The sequence below is a fragment of the Hyperoodon ampullatus genome (assembly GCF_949752795.1).
Source record: "Hyperoodon ampullatus genome assembly, chromosome: 7".
Lineage (NCBI taxonomy): Eukaryota > Metazoa > Chordata > Mammalia > Artiodactyla > Ziphiidae > Hyperoodon > Hyperoodon ampullatus.
In genome coordinates this window covers 72,960,386-72,984,260 of record NC_136920.1, presented here as the reverse complement: position 1 = coordinate 72,984,260, position 23,875 = coordinate 72,960,386, and the positions used below count along the sequence as shown (strand labels likewise).

General features: G+C 38.6%; 1 protein-coding gene across 2 annotated transcripts; it reads left to right on the top strand.

Annotated features, from left to right (window-relative positions):
• Nucleotides 1-2,248: 2,248 nt before the first annotated feature.
• On the top strand, nt 2,249-23,614 carry SAAL1 (serum amyloid A like 1; the record flags this gene model as incomplete). Of its 2 annotated transcripts, XM_079708749.1 has the most annotated exons (12): nt 2,249-2,383; nt 3,815-3,928; nt 8,866-8,949; nt 11,894-11,973; nt 13,716-13,775; nt 13,914-14,029; nt 14,374-14,554; nt 16,837-16,919; nt 17,008-17,196; nt 20,186-20,382; nt 22,411-22,503; nt 23,415-23,614. In XM_079708749.1, 12 exons carry the CDS (start codon nt 2,249-2,251, stop codon nt 23,505-23,507), a joined length of 1,425 nt encoding a protein of 474 aa, XP_079564875.1. In that variant the 3' UTR covers nt 23,508-23,614. The 2 variants fall into 2 exon arrangements, with proteins under 2 accessions (XP_079564875.1, XP_079564876.1); XM_079708750.1 differs by lacking the exon at nt 8,866-8,949.
• Nucleotides 23,615-23,875: the final 261 nt, after the last annotated feature.

Sequence of the window (23,875 nt, the reverse complement as noted above, 5' to 3'; positions counted from 1 at the left end):
TGCCTCGGTCCGGAAAGATCCCACATGCCACGGAGTGGCTGGGCCCGTGAGCCATGGCCGCTGAGCCTGCGCGTCCGGAGCCTGTGCTTCACAACACGAGAGGCCACAACAGTGAGAAGCCCGCGTACCACAAAACAAAACAAAACAAAAAAGAATCTGCCTACCAATGTAGGGGACACGGGTTCAAGCCCTGGTCTGGGAAGATCTCACATGCCCCGGAGCAACTAAGCCCGTGTGCCACAACTACTGAGCCGTGCTCTGGAGCCTGTGAGCTACAACTACTGAGCCCACACGTTAGAACTACTGAAGCCCGCACGCCTAGAGCCCATGCTCTGCAACAAGAGAAGCCACTGCAATGAGAAGCCCACGCACTGCAACAAAGAGTAGCCCCCACTCGCCGCAACTAGAGAAAGCCTGTGCACAGCAACGAAGACCCAACACAGCCAAAAATAAATAAATAAATAATTTTAAAAAACTAGGTAGCTAAAAAAAAATAACTTTACAGAATATTACTAATAACAAGTTGTGAAGCTGAAAGAAACTTTCAGCCACTGATAATTTCCTAAACTACCAATTATAATTTTAAACATTTAAACTATGCTAAAGACAGAATTACCTATTTTTTGTTACAGAAAATGTTCTCACAAGGTCACTGTTATATAAAAAAATGATCAAAGAAACCTCAGCAAAAAGTATATTAAAAAAGGATTGTAAATAGGCAGAGCACAGAGGATTTTTAGGGCAGTGAAACTAACTACTCTGTATGATACTATAATGGTAGATATCTGCCATTATAAATTTCCAGAGCCATAGAATGTAGAACACCAAGAGTAACCCTAATGTAAACTATGGACTCTGGGTGATAATGATGCACCAGTGTAGGTTTATCAATTGCATCAAATGTTGTACATTGTATCTGGTGGGGAATGTTGATAATGGTAGAGGCTATGTATGAATGGGGGCAAGGGTTCTAAGGGAAATCTCTGTACCTTCTGCTTAATACTGCTGTGGCTAAAACTGCTCAAAAAATAAAGTCTACTAAAAAAAGAAAAAGAATTGTAGAAGTGTGTCAGGCTACTTACTAATAAAAACAGTTGTATATTTTCCTGGATTTAATTTTAAGGTATTTGTTGGTTTCTTAAAATTGGTGATTTACTGTGATTTCTTTTTTTCCCATTCTAAATAAATATTTCCTATTGTAACAAATTTAATATTTGTAATTTTGTACTGTTTCCCCTAAAAGGGGCTTCTGAAATTGCATAATTCAGGCCCCACAAAACCTGGGTCTGCCCCTGCACAAAAGGTGAAAAAATGTTTATAATTATTTGAGCCTAGGATCTAGTTGTATTTTATGTATTAACACACAGTATTTTTTGTCCTGTTTTAATATACCTTAAAAATTTCCATAAGTGCAATTGCTGTGTAAATTGGAACTTTATTTTGTTAGAAATTTTACCATCATCTGTTCATGATTTTGAGAAGCAGGGTCGCTGAGGAACCACACCCATGTCATTCTGTATTTGTAAATGTGGGGCTCACAGTAATTTGATGTGTATGTGCCAAAATCGGAGATCTTTGTTATATCTTCTAGTACAGTTGTGCCGGAGCATTTAAAACATTAAAATACATATTTTATTTAAAATTAATTTTATTTTTTCTTTCTGTAAGGGAATCATATTGGTATTATCGGAATTACATGTTGAGGTAAGTTATATCATCTATAAATTTCATTTCATTAAAGTGGTGTTCTAAAATTTTTGCTGTGGGGTTTGGTGGAGCGTTGGGTGTGATGTTGAGTGCCATCAAACTAAATAGAAGCAGGAACTGAAAACACAGGGAGTTGTAATACTGACGTTCTTCCTGGTGACTTTCGTCTTTTCCAGGATTCCGACCACACCTGGGAGAAGAATGATGTCTTTAAGAATGGCAAGTGTGCCCAGAGGTCAGAGGTCCGATAGCTTCACGTCTGTACTACAGACATTGTGCTGTTCCGTGCCCGCACCCCCCGTCCCTTCCAATCAGACTAAGGGCTCTTGGAGAGATGGAATATCTGGTCCAGTGAGGGTGACAAATAACAATTATGAATATAACCGCTCTGCGGTCCTGGGTAGAGCGTCGGGCTGGCAGGGCTCCGGGCAGCAGGGGGCGCTGTGGCGGGAGCCGCGCCGTGCCCTCTTGGCGCCTGGAGGCCTCTCTCCTCCTCTGGCGGCTTCCGGAGCTGCTCTCGCGCGCTAGAGGAGGCCAAGTCATGGACCGCAATCCCTCTCCGCCGCCGCGGAGTCGGGACGGGGACGAGGAGGAGGAGGCGGCCGGGGGGGACTGCATAGGCAGCACGGTTTACAGCAAGCACTGGCTCTTCGGCGTCCTCAGCGGGCTCATCCAGGTGCGGAAACTCGCGCCTCGCGTGGGCTCCCTGTACGTTCCCCCAGACCCCCACCCCGCCTCTGGCAGCCCCCTACTGCTGGGGGAGCCGCCGTCCCCACAGCGGCCTCCTCCCCAGGCCCCAGCGGCCGGGTCTCACCCTTTGTGTCCTCGCTGTCTCCCGGACCCTAAAACTGCCGGGCGCCACTCCCTGTGCCCCTCAACACAAAGGGAAGTGTAATGGCAGGGATGCTGGAATGCTTCTAATTAAAATGTTTTACTTTTGAAAATTTTCCAAAAATACGTGACCATGTAAATTCATTGCTAGGGTTTTTGCCCCTCATTCCCACTCGTTTCTGAAGCCCAGGTCCTAATTGATCTGTTTCGAGGACTTTCGTTGTAGTAGAATAAATGGTGATTTTGCAGTCAAACAGCCCTGTTGTCAACAGCGCGGCTTACCCAGCGTGACTTTGGGCAAGTCGCCTAACCGATTTCTTTCTCAGTTTCTATAAAGTGGGATAATATTTATATTATTGTATATAGAGTTATTGCGTAGATTATATAAGATTATAATAGCCATAGAGTGCTTACTATAGTGTTTGCCTCATAGGAGCCTCTCAGTAAATATGAACGTTCTTATGTTTCCCTAACTTTTTTCCTACTTCCAATCACTGTCCTCTCCACTTCACCTTCTACACAGCTGCGAGAATGATCTTAAAAAAAAAAAAAAAAAAAAGCCATCTGTGGGAACTCCTCAGAGTTACCTTTGCCTACAGGAGAAAAATACATATTTCTTAGCTTGGAATCCAGGACTCTTTGCAACTTTTCCAGCTTCATCTGCCCATGACACACTAAACTGCTTACCATTCCGCACACATGCTAGGCCCTTTCTTAACTCTGAACTCTTGTACTTTCTTCTGTATGCTCTTCTCCCTTCTTCACATGACAAACTTCGATTACCCCTCAAAGATTTAGCTTCAGTATCACCTCCTAAGAGAAGCTTGGGGAAACTTCTCCCAGACGTAGGTCATTGGTCCATCATTTTTGTTCTCACGGCTCTTTGTCCACAATTCAGTTGGATCACTTAGCTTTTTCTGTTGTGATTATCAGTTTATGTCTTTTCCCCACCGGATCCTAAACTACTTGGAAGTAAGGGATTAAATCTTGTCTATCTTTGTGTTTCTACCCAATGCCTAGCAACAGTGTTTACCCAAGGTACCCAAGGTACTAATTTCCTTTTTTTTTTGGCGGCATGGGGTGGCATGCGGGACCTTAGTTCCCCAACCAGGGAACGAACCCGTGCCTGCTGCAGTGGAAACTCGGAGTCCTAACCACTGGACCACCAGGGAATTCCCCCCCTTTTTTTTGTGACCTGTAAATGATTATGGGGTAATATTACTTGAGGAGTACTGTGGACAGCCCTTATTCATCTCCTTCCTTTGTGTTTCTGAAGATTGTTAGCCCTGAAAACTCCAAATCCAGCTCAGATGATGAGGAGCAGCAGATGGAGCTTGATGAAGAAATGGAGAATGAAATTTGCAGAGTGTGGGATATGTCAATGGATGAGGTATGGGGTTGGAAATGGAACTGAAAAGACTGTTGGGTAAGGAGGTAGTGAATGGATTTTTTTTTTTTTTTTTTTTTAGGTTCAGTCCTTAAGTCTCTGGGGAAAAACTTTAATGTCTGTAGTCACTCCTATTTATGGTACAGGGATGAGGTCCCAGGAGCTGTAAATGCTCAACTTTTGTCTTTGAAGGCAGAAAATCTGAGTGTCATTAGATTTGGGCTATATAGATAGTTCTCATGAATGCTGGAACGCTTGTAGCCCACGAAAGTTCTGATACTTATCTACCTAAAAAGAACATTGGCCTTATATTTGAGAGCAGGTTAGGAGTTTGGAGACCACTGAGGTACCACAATTAAACTAGAAGAAAGGGACAAGAAGGAATTACATGTATATAATTGCAATAATATTTTAACGTTTGTATTGTACTCTGTAGCTTGAAAGCATTCTGTCTGCTCTTCACAGTAACCCTGTGATATAGGTAGTATCCTTATTTTACAGGTAAGAAAAGAGGCAGAAAAAGAGGTTGACTTACATAATCTCTCATTTTATTAGTTGGACTTTTGCAGTAGATTTCTGATGAAAATCCTTGTGTTAGTCTCTTTCACCTCCCTCTGTCCTCCACATTGCTACCCAAGTTATCTTTTTCCTAAAACACAGATTTACTTGTATTAAAATTCTCTCTTAAAATTTGTCAATGGCTACTCATTGTCTTCAGCCATTTTGTAAAACAGCTTTATGAGATATTATTGACACAAAAATCCTGCATATATTTTGAGGTGTAATTGAAGTATAAAAACCGCACATATTTAAAGTGTACAATTAGAAAAATTTTAATGTATGTATTGGCGCATGAAACCATCACCATAATTAAGACAGAGAGCATGTCTGTCAGCCCCAGAAAGTTTCTTTATGCCCCTTAAGGGTGATCCCGGTATCTTACCCCTCCCTGCTTCTACCCTCTCCAGGCAACTACTGATGGGCCTTCTGTCACTTCAGAGTAGTTTGCATTGTCTAGAGTTTTGTATAAATGGGATTGCATTCTTTTTTCGGATGCGTCTGGCTCTTTCATTCAGCATCGGTATTTTAGGTTCATCCATGTTGTTGTGTATATCTATAGTTTATTGTTATTTATTTATCTATTTATTTATGTATTTTTTTGGTACGCGGGCCTCTCACTGCTGTGGCCTCCCCCGTTGCGGAGCACGGGCTCCGGACGCTGAGGCCCAGAGGCCGGGGCTCATGGGCCCAGCCGCTCCACGGCATGTGGGATCTTCCTGGACTGGGGCACGACCCCGCGTCCCCTGCATCGGCAGGCGGACTCTCAATCACTGCGCCACCAGGGAAGCCCTATAGTTTATTATTTTTTATTGCTGAATGGTATTCCATTATATGTGTATACCATGATTGATTCTTTGATGGATATTTGAGTTGTTTACAGTTTATTACAAGTAAAGCTTCTGTGAATGTCTGTGTATAAGTATGTATGGATAGATGTTTTCCTTTCCCTTGGGTGAGTACCTAGAGTAGTGTGGCTGGATTATATGGTAGGTGTATGTTTAATTTATAAAGAAAAGATCAAATTATTTTCCAAAGTGTTTTTTACACTTCACGTTGCCACCAGCGGTGTATGAGATACAGTCCAGTTCCAATTTCTTCTCATCCTTACCAACACTTGGTATGGTTAGTCTTTTTAATTTCAGCCATTCTAATAAGTGTGTTGTTATTCTCACTGTAATTGTGATTTAGATTTCCCTAATTACTAATAATGGTGAGCATATTTTCATGTGCTTATTTGCAATCTGTGTATTTTCTTCAGTGCAAGGGGCTGTTTAAATCTTTTGCACACTTTTTAATTGTGTTTTTTTTTTTTCCTGTAAGTTTTATGATTTTAGGTTTTACTTATAGGTCTGTGATCCATTTTGACTTAATTTTTGTGTTTGATGCAAGGTATGAACTGAATTTCACTTTTTTTTCCCTACGGATAACCAGTTCTAGTTAGTGTGTTTAAAAGACTATTCTTTCTCCACTGAATTGCCTTTGCACTTTGTCAAAAATCAGTTATCCATACATATACACATGAGTCTATTTCTGGACTCTATTCTGTTCCATTGATCTATTTGTATCTTTTTGCCAATACCACATTGTTTTGATTACTGTAGCTTTGTAATAAATCTTGAAATTAGGTAGTGTTAACCTCCAACTCTGTTCTTTTTCAAAGTTGTTTTGGTTGTCCTATGTCCTTTTTATTTCCAAATTAATTTTAGAATCAATTTGTCAATTTCTACAAAAAGCCTTCTAGGATTTTGACTGAGATTGAGTTCAATTTATTGATCATTTAGGAAAAGAACTGATAAATTAAAATAATGAGTCTTTTGACCCATGAACAAGTTCTATTGCTCCATTTGTTTAGGTCTTCTCTAATTTCTTCAAAGTTATGTAGTTTTTAGTATTTAGGTCTTTCACATCTTTTGTCAGTATTTCATATTTTGGGGAGCTATTGTAAATAGTATTTTTAAAAAATTTCAGTATATAGATATACATTGATAGTATATAGGTAGTATATAGATATACAATTGATTTTATAGACCTTGGTCTGTCTTGGTTAATGTTCGATGTTCACTTAAAAAGAACGTGTGTGCTCCTGCTGCTGGTGGGAGTGTCCTGTAAATGTCAATTTGATCAAGTTGGTTGAGAGTATTGTTCATCTTCTCTCTACTTTTTCTACAGTTATTAAGAAGCTATGATTTTAAAACATTTTTTAAAAGAAACAACCTGTTTTTCAAATGAAATCTTAGCGTGAAATCCTCAAATATCAAATAGGTAAACTAGAGCTGCTGTTTGAATGAGATTGTCCGTGGAGGCAGGGTCATGCTCTTGGCCTCCTCTTTGTCCTCTTATGGTAGCTCTTGAAGCACCTCTGGAGAACTGAGCTGCCCACTGATTCACTGGCATAAATTCCCTCCAATGAGACTACATCTCACACATTGCCTGCCACTCAGTGCTTCAGCAGGACCAGAGACTTCCAGATGCTTCCTGCATTTTCATGTACTCATGCTCTGTTCATGCCACTCTGCATGGAATGTCCTCCACCTGCAAGATCTTTCCCACCTTTTATGGCCCACCTCAAATGTCACCTCCCCTGTGATGCCTCCCCAGACACTCCAGGCAGGATTCCTCTCTTTTCTGTGCTCTCATGGAACCTGTTCATTCTATTACAAAACACTTATCCTGTTATTCAGTGATTGTTTTGAGCCTGTGTCCTCTGATGGATTTAAGCTCCTCCTCTTAAAAGCTTAATGTCACCTCTTCAGAGATACTTTCTCTGATATATCTAGAGTAGCCCCCCTAGTCTTCATTTCTAGCACACACCATCTTGTTTATCTTCTTTGTAGCACTTAGGATTTATGTAATTTAGTTGTTTATATGTTTATTGTTTGTTCATCCCTCTAGAATGAAAACTCCACTGAGACGTTATCTGTCTTATTCACTGATGTGTCCCCAGAGCCTGAAACAGTGCTTATTACTCAGGTTTTTCAGTAAATGTTTTATGAAGAGGTAATCAATGGATGAATACCTGACAGTTACTATGGTGTGCTGGTTAAGGGTGTGGACTTGATCAGACTCATCTGGGTTCAAATTCCGGCTCTGTTCTCCTACTGATTGTACAGTCTTGGGCAGGTTGCTTAACCCTTTAAAACTGCAGTGTAATGGGGTTAATAATAACTACTTCATAGGGTTATTTGAGAATTAAGTGAGATAGCATGCAAACCACTTCACTGGGCCTGGCATTTAATACTTGTTCAATAAATGTTAATTGCCATTATTGTTATTATTGGCATTGGTATTATTAGGCTACCTAATTATTGATATTATTCCTACTACTCCAGGAATTATTAACTATCATTAAATAAATAAATTGCTGCATGCTACAAGGAGTTGCCCACATGACAGACAGCTTGATCACTTAGAGTGGAGAGCATCTGCTGCTTTGACTTTCAATTTGGAGTATGTCTTTGAAATAGTCTCTCTGACTATGATCTCTTAATAAGTGCAATATATCTCTTCCAGTCAACAGTCATGCAGGTTACCCCAATTTCAGCTGCTCTGAAGGATTACTCCCTCTCTCTTTGAGAGCCCTTCGAAGGGCATTTTTCACATGAGACATATAGCCTGTGTTCTAAGTTAAGGTATTGTGAATACACACCTCAAGTTTGGTGAAAATACGAGGCAATAGACAGCCAGAAACTTAATTTTATCTAAATATTTTACAATGCAAATCTCCACAGTTAATTGATTTAGTTTTGGGGCCCACATTTCTAGCGAGATTGGGCCACATGTCCACTCCAGGTTCATTCACCTGTGTGGTGTGTCCCTTTAGGCAATGGGGACTGGGCAAACTCTCTAGGAAGATGTGAAGCTGTCACAGTTACATTGTGATCAGATTTTTTTTCTGTTGAGGATTTTGAAAGCAAAAGTTCTGGTTTTGGACATAACCCAATAGGAGTTTTTAATGTTTTCTCTATCAAGTTTTAAGCTCTTAGAAGACAGAAATTATGACTTTTACTTTTTTCCCTTATCCTATCTTCTAGCATGATACCTGGTAATCAGCAAATGTGCCTGAATGAGTTAAAGAGAATTCCTGGTGGGTAGAAAGATCATTAAGGTAAATACATACAAGGCAGTAAAAGGAGGACAGTCCTTTGGAATATCACAATTAGTTCAGATTTGTTTATGGAATTGTTCCATTGCCTTGAGACCAGATACCACAACTCTAACATTACTTTTGTCTATTGACACAATTCCTAACCTTGTGGGGTTTTTTTCCTTGTCCTTGAAAGGAGATATATATGGAATTTTTTTTTTTTTATGGTTGCCTGAGCTATGGTGTTTAAGGAGGAATATTCAGCATCCAAGTTAATAATCATTTTTATTTTCAGGATGTGGCTTTGTTTCTCCAAGAATTTAATGCTCCTGACATATTTATGGGAGTATTGGCCAAATCCAAATGTCCTCGATTAAGGGTAAGTATGTGCATTTCTAAAGCTGCCTCTTTGGAGCAATAACAGCAGATAGTGCTGGATAGTCTTTCATTTTTCTCACTTTAATGTTCTTAATGGCTACAAATGAGTCTGCAGATGTTTATTGAACATTACCGGGTACTAAGTAGTATGCTATTTAAAATTATTACAGTCATAGAATTTTAGATTTGGGCTGGCCAGGGAGATCCATACTTTAATTTAACAGCTATGGACACTAGATAGTCCCAATCATCATTATGCCACTAATATGTGGCTGAACAGGGAACAGTGCCCGGACCACTCATTTCTCAGTTTATTGCTTTTTTTTTTTTTTTTAAGTCATAAAATCCTCTATTGCTTAAACTCAGCCTATTGCTCAAGACTCTCCACAATCTGAATCCAATTCGTCTTTCTAGCATAAAATATACCCTCCAGATAGTCTTCTAATTTAGCATGGCCTGTCTACTCCTCACCTCAGGAGCTTACTGTGATCGTTGCCATCTCCATGCCTTCCTTTGTATGCCTTCCATCCCCTCTCAGTATTCACATCTATTTTCCCAAGATGGTAGTTTACTTCCAAGCCTTCCCAAATAAGTAAGCTCTCAGTGGCCAGTGATGATAGTGAATGCACCAAAACAATTCTGTACTCATTAAGTCTTCTGTGCTTTAGTGCCATTTAGGTTTGCCATCTGCTAGGTATATCGTGAGTGATTAGCAAATGTTTATTAAGTAATTGTAATCATGAATAACTGCTATTTACTTAGTATTTCATTTTACTACTCTATGAGGTAAGCACTTATCTCTACTTTGTAAGTAAACTAATTTTAAGAAAATAAGAATTGTTCCTTTCAGGAGTTAGTCCTATTATTATATATGTCTGTGAACCATAGCCTGTCTATGAGAGCGATTCTCAGCCATGGCCACAAGTTAGAATCACCTAGGATGTGGGCTTTCCAACTTCAGTATGTCCCAGAATCACTGATTACTGAGTCCACCCCCAGAGTTTCTGATCCGGTAGTTTGGGGTAGGATTGAGGAGTTCTAACAAGTTTGCAGTGATGTTAGTCAGGTTTTGACCAGCACCAAGGCCCAAATTTTGAGAAGCTTTGCCCTAGGGAACTTTTATAAATCCCAAGTCAGGCCATTCTCAGATCAGTTGAAATAGTCTCTCCAAGTGTGGGACTCCAGACAGCTTTTAAAGTCCCCCCAGGTTATTTCAGTGAGTAGCTGAGACTAAAAAACTTGATATTTGATTGGAAGTTCAATTATTCCCTCTTTAGTTTTTAGGGGAAATGTATGTGTATCTTTTCTGGCCCTTTTCTCTTTTACTCTTTTCCCAACATTTGACCACCCACATTTTATTGAAACTCTTTACTCCTATAGCTTTGGTGCCACCTCACTCTCCTGGTCTCTAACCTCTCCAGTCACTTCTCTGTTACTTTTTTTGACTTTTTATTGATACTTTCTTCCTATGCTGAGTGTGGACTCCTTTTAAGGTGTAGACTCAGATCCCTTTTCCTCTTTATATTCACTTCCTTGGTGAGTTCATCCACTCTTTACACCTTTGGGAGTAAATCTTCCCTGTGGGATCAAAGCTACGACCTCCCTTCTGACTTCAGGTGCTATATCTCTAACTTTCTTCAGGCATTCTTTAGTTGCATGTTGCATGTTCCAATCCAAAAGTCCATATGTCCTAACTCAGTGTTTGTCGCACTTATCCAATCATATAAATCATATGATGTGCTTGGTAAACAACTTCCCGGACCGTACCCTGGAGATTCTGATTCAGTAGCTCTGAGATGGGACTTGGAAATTGGTATTTTTAACACACTCCCTGAGTGATTTTTGTGTTCGAGCAAGTTTGGAAACACTATCCTAACTGAACTCGTTGTGTTCTTTCCTATGCTTTCTTTTCCAATTTTTTTGTCAATGGAACCAATCTCTCCTACTGGAGAAATGAAACAACTTGAAACCTAGGAGTTATGTTCAGCTGCTTTCTCCCTTTACTCCCATCAAATTATTCTGCTTTCACCTGGAATCTTTCTCAGCTTCATTCCTTTCCATGCCTGCCATCACCACCCTCATCTTCCTTCACTTGATTTCAGAGATGCAGTGTGATACGGTGAAATGCTCAGGCTCTGGAGCTGTGTTATTTCCTAGTTGGAGATCTTCAACAAGTTGTTTAACTTCTCTGTGATTTGGTTTCCTCATCTGAAAAATGGGGACAATAATGGTACATACCTCATAAATTATTGTATGAAATGTTACGTGGAAAGTGCTTAGGGTAGTGCCTGGGTGTAGTAAGTGCTAAATAAACATTAGCTGTTACTACTGAGGTTATGAACTTCTTTTAAAGCTTTTTCACTATCATTTTGCTTCCAGAGTAATCTACCTAAAATAACATTGCAGTATGTTGACCCCTTCCTTGAGGACCTTCATGTCTCCAAATAACCTACTAAATTAAGTAGGCATTTAGGGCCCTTATCCTGATCCTTTTTACCTGCTGTATTTATCTCATGCTCTCCTCCCACTGTGTGCTACTAATAACTGTGTACTGATACAGGCAGCTTTCTGTATTAGCCTTTGTCCACTCTACATTAGTCCCTTCCTGCCTTTGCTGATACTTTCCCCCGTGTTTGAATGTCTGTCTTCTTGTTTGTATATCTAAATCCTAGCAATCATTTATGACTCAGTTCATCCGTAAGATTTCTTATTCCATAACTCCTGCCTGCCTTGGATCTTTCTTTTTCTTATGTCTTTCATCTTCTCTCAAACACTACTGGAAACTTGTCAAATTAGGGTGCAGGCAATGTACTTCTGTGTGCTGCCTCTCCTTCTTTTCTCTCCCCAAACTTGGCTCAGTGAAAGTTTTTTTTTTTCAAGTTGTTATTTTGTATATGTGTCTTTTACCTCAGAGCGACTGTGACCTGTGAAATTTGATTTGGCAGGAAATCTGTGTGGGAATTTTAGGTAATATGGCCTGTTTCCAGGAGATATGTGTGTCCATCAGCAGTGATAAAAATCTTGGGTAAGTTTTATTACATAATAATTATGTTTTTAAAAAATAGGTTCATATTTCATATCCCTAAGGAAATCCTAATACATAGGACAGATAGGGAAACATTATGAAATGAAGTACTTCCTTTCTCCTGATGAGCAGTCTCCAGGAACTTCATTGTGTGTTGATGATGGCTGGGGACTTGCGCACTATTTATGGACATGATTCAGGATTTAGGCCTGTTTTCTGTATTGGTCGCAGAGGGGCCTGAATCGTCAGCAGGTGGTAAGCCACATGGGATAAGAACCAGTGGGGCAGAGCTTGGAGATGGAGGCACCTGACCAGAGTCCAAAACAGTTTAGGCTCAGAGCTAGAGTCTGGAAAAACTAGACTTGTTGACCAGTGTCACCCTGACACTGGTCAACAAGTCAGTTCTGACTTAGATGGTGGTGATGGGGGACTTGCCAGCAGACTAGAGGATACAGCGTGGCCCCTGTGATTCAAACGCTCTCATACTTCTGCTTGGAGGCCAGTTCTCTTCTACATGTAGGAAGTTTTGGGCAGAGGATTTCTAATGGTGGAAACCCTGGTGGTTATTTTAAGAGGTCTGAGAACACCCTGGAATTACATGCTACATTTTATGAGTATATTCATTTTCTAGGCAGAGGGTTTATGGCTGTTAATCAGAATCTCAAAGAAATTTGTGCCCACAATAGGTTAAGAAAACTCTTCTAGGCGGTTATTTTCAACAAGGGCTGTAGGGTTTAACACAGGATTCAAGTACCTGGGGCTCCAAAATAGAGGTTATTACCTCTTCTAGGTGTGAAAGGACTTTAAGATCCTAGTTTAAAGTATTTATTCTTCCATAACTTATAATCATTCATGCAATAAATGACTCAGGATTATGTTTGGTCTCTAGTGATCCCTATTAAAAATCTGTGAATGAGTAATATTGACAAATTTTATGAACTTAATTAAATGCATATCTTAAAATTAATATGAAACAGTATACATTGCTGATGAGATATAAATTTGCTCAACCACTTTGGAACAGTTGGGCATTACCTAGTCATATTAGAAGGTACACATATGCTATGACCCAGTGATGCCACTCATAGGTATATGGTAAGAGAAACCGTGCACACATATATCAGTATACTCATATAAAAAGTATTATAAGACTATTGCTTGAAAGCCCAAAATTGGAATCAACCCAAATGTTCATCAGTAGTAGGCTGGAAAAAGAAATGGTGCTATATTCATACAATGAAATGTTCTGCAGCAATGAATCTGCAGCTACTGGAGATTCATTGGAACAAGATGGGTAGATCTTAAAGACATGGTGTTGGGCCAAAGAACTCAGACTCAAAAGAATACATACAATATAATTTCTTTCATACAAAGTTCAAAACCAAAATATATAAAATGAACTATAGAGTAAACCAAGAAAATGATTGCTGGATAAGTCTGGCTAGTAGTCATTTCTAGGTGGGAAAGAGAATTGTGATTTGTAAGGGACACACAAGGGCTGCAGAGATGCAGCTCTGTTCTTTTTCTTGCTTTATAATTATTCACTAAGTATAGATTTGTATCTTACAGGTTTTTATGTATATATGCTATATTTCACAATTAAAATGTTTAAAAAGTTAAATAAAAACTTAGTTATTTAAGTTTTTATAAGTAAAAGTTAAGGATGAGGTCCAGATTTTATGGCTTTGATATTTGAAATGAGAGAAGTGAGGCATATTGGGTTAATTTTTTTGTTTTTGTAGCCAGGTATTATTGTACTGTTTGTGTGATTCAGACCCTCCTACTCTACTGGAAACAAGCAGGTATGCTTTCTTCTTTTTATGGATTCTATATACTTACCCCTAAGGGAAACTAGGAAAATAGAGTTGCTCTTTCACTCTTGAGTTTCCTTTACTGTTTTTGAAAGATAGATACTAAGCTCACATTTATCACGCACGTAGGTTGTTACTTACTTGCCTTTCCCAGACAGAAGTGGCCATTGTCTGGGTTGAAAGAATCCGAGAACATCCAGCTATTTATGATAGCATTTGCTTCATCATGTCAAGTTCAACAAATGGTAAGTCACCATGTAATGTAGAAAAAAATATTTTTAAAATTATATTTAATTGTTAGGAAACCAGGTAACTATTTCTGGAGGTCAATTAAAGACTAAGTGTTAGGTGAGAAGGTATTTCAATTCAAGATATGAAGTTTCTTAAACCCTCAGGATACTGATAAATCCCCCACTTAAAAATGATGGAAGCCAAGCAAATTTAAACAAAGGAGGTAAACAAATTGCCCTTGGAATAAATAATGCTTTGGCAAGATTTGGCTTTCTTGGAATAGTTTTAAGAATTTTGATTAGACTTACTACTTTAAAAATTTTGTTTCTTATTTCAATATCTCTTTTATTCTCTGCAGTTGACTTGCTGGTGAAGGTCGGGGAGGTTGTGGACAAGCTCTTTGATTTGGATGAGAAGCTAATGTTGGAATGGATTAGAAATGGGGCTGTTCAGCCTCTGGACCAACCCCAGGAAGATTCTGAACAGCAGCCAGTGTTTCGAATTGTGCCCTGTGTACTTGAAGCTGCCAAACAAGTACGGTAGGTGAGCTCTTTTGTGCAAAATGTTCTGGGAAAATCCAGTTGCTAGAAGTATCCTTAGATATGTCTTTTTTTTTTTTTGCGGTACGCGGGCCTCTCACTGCTGTAGCCTCTCCCGTTGCGGAGCACAGGCTCCGGACGCGCAGGCTCAGCGGCCATGGCTCACGGGCCTAGCCGCTCCATGGCACGTGGGATCTTCCCGGACCGGGGCATGAACCAGTGTCCCCTGCATCGGCAGGTGGACTCTCAACCACTGCGCCACCAGCGAAGCCCAGATATGTCTTTTTAGTTTCCTTTCAATAGGATGAGTAGCACATAGCTGATCTGTGTCAGGTTTGATTCACTACTGATATTGGTAACAATATATTTGCTCTTTGCAAGAATCATAATGGTTGCAAAATACTTGTTCTAATATTACTTAGTGGTAGGCTACTGTTAATTAATTATGGTTACTGTTTTAAAATCTTCTGCAGTTTCGTATAATTTATATCAAATGGAAAAGATTTTCTTTGTGCTTTATTTTCCACTGGTCATGTGACAACTTCTTCAGTTAATGTCAGACATCACTTGTTTTCTTGCTCCTTATGTGTATGTGCCAGTCTTGGACAAGTGACTGGCTTTTGGGGTCTGATGTCTTCCCAAGAGTGATTACTAGGTGTTTTAGGTCATTGAAACTGTTTATTGCTATCACTAGAACATTAATTTATGAATTGATCTGCTTATTGGTCAACTGTGCATTCTTAGTGCTTTATAATCCACATTTTTTTTTTTTTTGGCTGTGCTGCGCAGCTTGTGGCATCTTAGTTCCCCAACCACGGATTGAACCTGGGTTCTCAGTAGCGGAAGCATGGAGTCCTAACTACTGGACCACCAGAGAATTCCCTATAACTCACATTAAAACCTTTTAATTTTATGTCCTTTATCCAAGTGAGCATTAAACTCATCATCTTTCCCCCAAACCTGCTTCTTCCGTATTCTCAATCTCAGTAAATGATGTAATCATTATTCCATTTGGATAATGTGGGAGAAACGTGGAAGCCATTACCGATACTTCCCCATCCCAGTCTTTTCCCATGGCCAGTGAACCTCCTCCAGTCCTTCTTCCTGACTTTTTCTGGGACTCCATCTGTGCCACCACCAGGCCAGTGTCTCTTACCTGGACTGCTACAACATTCTCTGAGTTCCCAGCCTCAAGACTAGCTCCTTCCAAGCCTAGACTGTAGAGCTGTTTTTCCAGAACATATGCTGGTCACCTCACTTTCATGCTTCAAACCCTTCAGTTGCCTTCCTTAGGATGAGGTCCAGATTTTTATTGCTTATAAGGCCCTATACTGTGCTTCTCCATCCTTATTCCTTGTCTTCTGTTTCAACTGTATGAAATTTCCTTCATTTCTTCAACTGAACCAAGCTCTCTCAACACCAAGCCATTGCACACCATGTTGTCTCTGCCTCCAGCACTTCTTTGCCCCTTTGGGTTTCTGTGTAACCATTTCTCTTACGATACATTCCCTGATTCTCCAAACTAAATTAAACCCTCTTGCTGTGTGGTCCTCTAGCACCTTGGACTTCCGCTAGTGCTACATTCATATTACTTTATTGTTATTACCACTTTAATTATTGTCTTTCATTTTAGACAGTAAATTTCATGAAGCTAAGGACGTTTTATACATCTCTGTTTTCCCAGCCCCTAACATAGTGCCTGCAAACTATAGGCACTTAAATATTTGCTGAACCATCTTTTAATTGTTCACTATCTTTTTCACTTAATTGTGTGGTTGAAGAACTAAGATTGTGAGTTTCTAGGAATCCAAACTGTTGATCACAAAAATTATACTTATCTGGTTTTAGTATTCTCAACTTGGGAGCTAAGATGATCCTATGAAGTTTTAAGAACATCATTATTGTCAGTGCTTGGTGCAGTGGGCCTTACATTCATTCTATAAAAATCTCAGTCATTTTTTGTCCTGATTATTCAAGTAAACCAGAATGGTGAAGTATCACTTGATAGGTTTCTGCATTGTTGCTTTCATGGGACAGGGCCAAAAAGAATTTTTACTTCTTGTCCTGTGTGTGTTGATTGTACTACATAGTATTTGTTTTTTGACTGATTTCCCCATCAGAATGTAAGCTCTGGTGAACACAGAGACTTTGTTCTGTTCCCTGTTTTATCCTTAGCATATAGGGCAGTGCCTAGTACAGAGTGATAAATATTTGTTGAATAAATGATTGATTACAGTCCCATAGACAGTAAAGTTGATTGAGTTTTTGCTTTTTGTATTTAGTTCGGAAAATCCAGAAGGGCTCGATGTTTACATGCATATCTTACAGCTGCTGACTACAGTGGATGATGGAATTCAAGCAATTGGTAAGATGTTATATGGGGAAGCATGATAGTTACTCATTTAATTGTTTTCTGTTTTTGAATTACTCCTTCCTTCATCATTTTTATTAAGTACAGTGTCCTGATACTGGAAAAGACACTTGGAATTTACTTTTTGACCTGGTGTGCCATGAATTCTGCCAGTCTGATGATCCACCCATCATACTTCAAGAACAGAAAACAGTGCTAGCCTCTGTTTTTTCAGTGTTGTCCGCCATCTATGCCTCACAGGCTGAACAGGAGTATCTAAAGATAGGAAAAGGCAAGTATAATTTTAGTTCACTAAATTAAATTCTAGTCTATCAGCTGTGTTTGCTGTTCATTTTATTTCTTTCTTCCATTTTTTTAGTGCTTTTAGCCCCTTGAATACAAAAACATCACATGCCCAGTACAAAAAAAAATTATAAAATTTATAAAAGGAAGCCTAGTGCTTGTAATCTGATCATTCAGAGATAACTACTATACACTCACATCCGTATGTATTTTTTTGCCTGTTTTTTAGGCAACTTTTTTCATTTATAAATATAAATGAATATTTTCCTATGTAAACAAGTGGTCTTTCACAGAATGATTTTTATGACTAATACAATTAAATCCATGAACCATCTAGAATTTATTCTGGTGTTACATGTGAGGTATGGTTTCACGTTTTTTCCAGATACCCAGCTGTCTCAACGTTATTGAGTAAGTAAACCAGTTTACCGACACAGATTTGAATTTTCATCATTACTATGTTTTATATTTCCCTATATATTTTATTCAGTTCCATTGCTCTATTCATGTATCAGTAGCCACAGTGTTTTAATTATTAAAGCTTTATATTTTGATACCTAGTAGGGCTAGTACTCCTGCATTCTACTTTTTCAGAATGTTTTTGACTGTTATTATTCTTTTTTTTAACACTGAATTAAACTGACAAGTTCCAAAAACAAAACCAAAAAATTTTCCTGGTTTTTTTAATTGAGATCATGTTAAATTTGTAGAGTATCCAAGAACATGTGCTTTTCCATTTGTTCAGGTCTTATTTTATGTCTCTCAGCAATGTTTTATGATTTTCTTCATACAGATCTTGCATATTTCTTGTTAGGTTTATTGCTAGATATTTTATCTTACGGATTGCTGTTGTCTATGGTATCTTTTCTTCCATTGATTATTCTTGTTGGAATATATGAAGACTGTTGGTTTCTGTATATTATATTAATGTTGCATCTAGTAACCTTACTGAATTCTCTTACTGTTTTTAATGGTTGTTCCAGTGGTAATCTTGGACTTTATCTAATATTATTTTGGGTTTAACTTAGATATGTCTTACCGCTTTTCTACCTCTTCTTTCTTTTATTTAATGGGTTGCCTTGGACCTCTGGGGTTAAGTAATAATGGTGATCCTTGCCTTTTTCCTGACTTTATTGGCCATGATTCTAGAGGTTCATCATTAATCATGATTCTGTTTTGGGCTTAAGCTATTTATGTTGTACCATTTGAGGAGATATTAATCTATTTCTATTTTATAAAGAGTTTTTTAATCAAAAAAAATGATGACTATTTTCAAGTGTCTTTTCTGCATTTATGGATGTTACCTCACTGAGAAGGTGACATTGAGTACAAACCTGAGGGAAGTAATGGAGTGAGTCATGTGAATACTTGGGGAGAAAAGCATTCCAGACGAGAGAATGACGAGTGTAAAACTGAATTAGAAGTGTGCCTGGTATATTTGAGGAAGAGCAGTGAAGCCCTGTATGGCTGGGGCGGTTTCAGCCTGGGTAAGAGGAATGGAACCTGGGGCCAGAGAGGCAACAGGGGCTAGAGTGTAGAGGGCCTGGTTTTGCCTTTTACTTGGAATGAGTTAGGGAGCTGTGGAGGGTTTTAAGCAGAGGATGGACAGACAGGAGCCAACTTTAATAGGCTCTCTTTGGCAGACGTGTTGATGAGAAATGCAGGGGGAGGGCAAGGGTACAAAAGGGAGACTAGTTAGGAGGCTGCTGTGACCTTGAGGCACGAGATGGTATAACTTGAATTAAGGTGGTAACAGGGGCGGTGGTGGGGAAAAATAATCAGATTCTGATCACTTTTAAGTAGTGCCAACAGGATTTGCTGACTGATAGGATGAGGAGGGTGAGAAAAGTCAAGCTATGTCTGGCATTTTTGTCCAGAAGAGTTGCCATTTACTAAGATCGGAAAGAGTGGTGTTTTAAACATGATAAGTTTGAGATGTCTACTCAATGTTCAGCTGGAGCTGTTGAGCTTACAGTCTTGAGTCTGGAGCTGAGGAGAGAGGCCTGAGCTAGACTATACATGTTGGAGTTGTCAGTTGTTATGCTGATTACTTCTTCCGTAACCTTAGTTATTTCTATTGATTTGATTTGATGTGGAAAGAGAGGAAAATTAATATTTTTTACTGCCAATATTTTGTCCTTTTCATCATTTGTAGTTCTTAATGAATGTTGATGGCATGTTATTTGGTATATAGACATTCATTATAGATTGCCCATAATGCTTTTTCTTTTTTTGGCTTAAATCCTTTTATATCAGATAAAAGGATTTTATCACATCCCTGTTTTCCTTTTGTTTGCATTTGCCCCTAATACCTTTGTCTATCTTACTCTTTTCAACCTTTCTAAATACTTTGTTTTAGGTGTTTTGATTTCTTTTTAATAGATGAGTTAAACTCATTTAAATGTAGTAATAGTTATGTTTAATCTGAATGCTGTTGTATTACATTTTTCATTACGTATATATATATTGAAATACTTTAATATATAATTTATTTGCTTTGTTTTTGTGAGTATTTCTGGCATTTAGTAAGGGTTGTATTTTGGGTCTAGTGGTTACCTTTATAACTGGCTCAAAATGTAATTATAACTGCCCCTCCCCTATTTTTTTAATCCTTAATATCTGATAACTTAAAACATACATCTCAATGTTGACTATTTCTTATCAATTTTCCCTGGTACTTTCAAATTTAAGTCTTGGGGGATGAGGGGCTGTTCCAGAATTATATTTTCAGATATCTATTCTTTTTCATCACTTTGGGTTTCTTCTTCAATCTGTGTTATTTATTTGCTTATTTGAGAGTATAAAAATGTAAGCCTCTTGAAGTCTGAGGCCTTGATGATCTTGTTTACCACCATATCTGCAGTACCTAAAATACAGTGTCTAGCAATAGTAGGTGTTCAGTACATGTGCAGGAATGAATGAATGAATGTAACCAAATTTAACTGGCTAATGCCATGCCTCTTGATTTGTTTGTACAGTAGATCTTCCTCTAATTGACAGCCTGATTCGTGTCTTACAAAATATGAAACATTGTCAAAAGAAACCAGAGAACTCAGCAGAGTCTAACACAGAAGAAACTAAGAAGTCTGATTTAACCCAGGATGACTTCCACTTGAAAATCTTGAAGGATGTTTCATGTGAATTTCTTTCTAATATTTTCCAAGTTTTAACAAAGGTAGGAAAGAAGTATTAATGCTTTCTTCAGTAAAAGAAAGTATGGATTGCTTACTGCTCCAAATTTTATTATTAGTGTTTTTATTTTTTAATTTTACATAAATTTGGGAAAATAGAGAAAGAAAAAACTTACCATAAGTTTATACTCTTAAACTAACAGCTGATGTAGTTTGGTATATTTATTTATGTGTTTTTCACATACTTATCACCAGTATATACAATTTTTGGAGGCTGCTCTTTTCACGTAACATTACAAGCACTTTTCCTGACTCCTGATCAATACACTGAAAGATTTTTCACTGAGAGCCAGTTTGTTTAATACCCAATTTGCCAAAAAATCAATTTTCAAAATTTACTGTAAACTTGTTATAAGGAGTATTCTTCCTGATTATGTGTAGGATTATTAACATATTCTTTCTTTGAGCATATTCTTTCTATCCATATATTTTAGGAAAAATATATTTATGAATATAACTATGAAGAATGTATTCATATTCATTGACTTTTTTAAGAAGAATATTCCTTAAAACAAGCTTCAGTTATTCTGGTGATTTGTATTTTTGGTGAATTATCTTGCTTCCCTTCTCCAGATTTGGGATTATTACCTTAGCATAGGTTTTCAGAAGTCAAATTGCTGGTTTCGACATGATAAATGTGAAGCTGACTGAGGCATAAATGGCTACATATTGCCAAAATGCTTTTGACATGTGAAAATGTTGGTTTTACTTGATCCTTATTATTGTGTATTATAATTTTTATATCAAGTAAAATTCAACAGGTGATAAATTGTGCCTTTTTTAAAAATTTAATTTTTTAATGTTTTATTTATTTTATTTATTTATTTTTGGCTGTGTTGGGTCTTTGTTGCCACGTGTGGGCTTTCTCTAGCTTCAGCAAATGGGGGCTGCTCTTCGTTGAGGTGTGCGGGCTTCTCATTGCGGTGGCTTTTCTTGTTGCAGAGCACGGACTCTAGGCGTGTGGGCTTCAGTAGTTGTGGCACGCGGGCTCAGTAGTTGCTCATGGGTTCTAGAGTGCAGGTTTAGTAGTTGTGGCACACGGGCTTAGTTGCTCCACGGCATGTGGGATCTTCCTGGACCAGGGCTTGAACCCGTGTCCCCTGCATTGGCAGGTGGATTCTAAGCCACTGTGCTACCAGGGAAGCCCCAAATTGTGCCTTATTTTGATTTGCATTTTTATTATTAGATTGAATATCTTTCCATATATTTATATATTATTTGTGTTTCCTGCTTTATAAACTTACCCATTTTGGCTGTTTATATGAATTCCTTGGGTAATTCTATATCTTTTGCATATTCGTTGAAAGTATTTTTCCCATTGCTTGTTGTTGCTTTTGTTGTTTTGGAGGGAGGGATGTAGATGTTTCTTAATATTTATGTGGTAGGAATATAGGTGGAAAGTGGGCTGAGAATAAACCAGAGATATGTCTTGAAAATTCCGATATGCCACTTAATGGAATTTGGACTTAATCTTGAGGAAACTGAGGAGCTACTAGAGATTTTTTTTAAGCATCAAGTGATGTGATCTGTTTAGAAAGATTACTCCAAAAGCAATGGAGAGAGAGGATTAGAGCGAGTTGAGGCTGGAAGTCAGGAGACCAACCAACAGGCTCTTGTGGCTGGTAATCTTCAAGAATAATCTGTAAAATAATGAAAGCTTAGACAGTGGAAGAGTGGATGGAGAGGAGGAGTGGGATGAGAGAGATTTAGTAGAGTAGAATTAAACACTTAGGGGGAGCGGCTAGCAGCAGAGGAGGAAGAAGTCTTGGCTGTAGCCCACATTTTTGGTTTGTGCAGCAGGCTGGGTGGCTGGTGGTGCCTTCACCAAAATAAGGGCTGCAGTGGAGCACATGTTGGGGTTATACAAGGAGGAATGATGGTGGGTTTAGTTTGGGACATTTGAAACGCATGTAGGATCAGTAGGGAATTGTAAATACTGGTTTGTATTTACTCACCAGATATAGCTTTAGAAACTTTCCTTTTTTGACATCAGATCTTCTTGTTTGTTTTAGGAGACTGTAGCTCAGGGACTAAAGGAGGGCCAGTTAAGCAAACAGAAGTGTTCCTGTGCATTTGAAAACCTTCTTCCTCTCTATAACCCTGTGGTGAGTATGAGTAAATGTATAGGTGGCTGAGTTTCAGGGGATTACTGAGTAAAATGTTTTAAGTGAGCACTTGATCTTTGAGGCCTTTGTCAAAAAAGATAGTGCATATAATGCGCATGACTTAATGCCTTTATCAGATAGATGACTGTTGGATAATTCATGGCACTAGCCTGAGTAACAGTTTAAATTTTAAGAGAAAGGAAACTGAATTTATAGTACCCCTTTCTGTTATAGCATATATATTAACCAAAAGTAAGATTCTTGGGTAGATACAGTCAGTAGGTTTTTATGGTCCTTCAAATTACATTGCATTTGCTACCATTAGAGGCAATTTCAAAATAACTTTTTTTAGGAAAATGAAGTATGGAATGTGGGAGTGAGGGGGTGGGTCAGCAAGGAGGATGATAATACAACTCCGGTAATGGACCCTCAAGGGGAATCAGTAGGAGGATAAATACTAGTTTAAAAGAAAACAAATGGAAAGGGCTAGTCATTTCTTTGAGGTTTCAGAGGACCATCCAGGAAGTACTATTATTGTCATCTGACAAGCTGTCAACATATCTTTTCCATCGGACTGTTTACAAAACATAGGTAGAGCATTTTTTTTTTTTTTTTTTTTTTTTTTTTTTTTGCGGTACGCGGGCCTCTCACTGTTGTGGCCTCTCCCGTTGCGGAGCACAGGCTCCGGATGTGCAGGCTCAGCGGCCATGGCTCACGGGCCCAGCCGCTCCGCGGCATGTGGGATCTTCCCGGACCAGGGCACGAACCCACGTCCCCTGCATCGGCAGGCGGACTCTCAACCACTGCGCCACCAGGGAAGCCCGGTAGAGCATTTTTATAGACAATAGTCAGTATCTTAAAACATCTTTTCCTCTACTTATGTTTATTTGGTTCTTTTGTTTGACTCACAGGTAGAAGACTTCCTCAAAATCCTACGTGAAGTTGATAAGACCCTTGCTGGTAACCTGGAGGAAAGCTTCCCAAGTTTGAAGGTTCAGACTTAAAAACTATTGGAATTCCTCTGCTGAAGAAATGAACTCTATTTTCCTTGCTGACAGTTGAAATTGACAAACAGGAAATATTAGACCATAATTGTTTGGTATTATACTCATGCCCTTCTCCTCCAGCCTTATCTCATTTTTGTTTGGCATTGGAATCTAATTTCACTACCATCAAACATCATCTCCCCGCCCCCCCTTCTTTTTTGTATTGGTTGTGCAGTGTTTTGTCTTCTTCAGGTAAAGAAGACAAAATACAAGCTTATCATTGAGGTTCTTTTTTGAATATTTGAGGGGTTGGTGAGGATTTTCTGTGTAGCTCTTAATTTGATTTTTACTCAGAATTTTGTATTCATATCCACTACAAGTACATT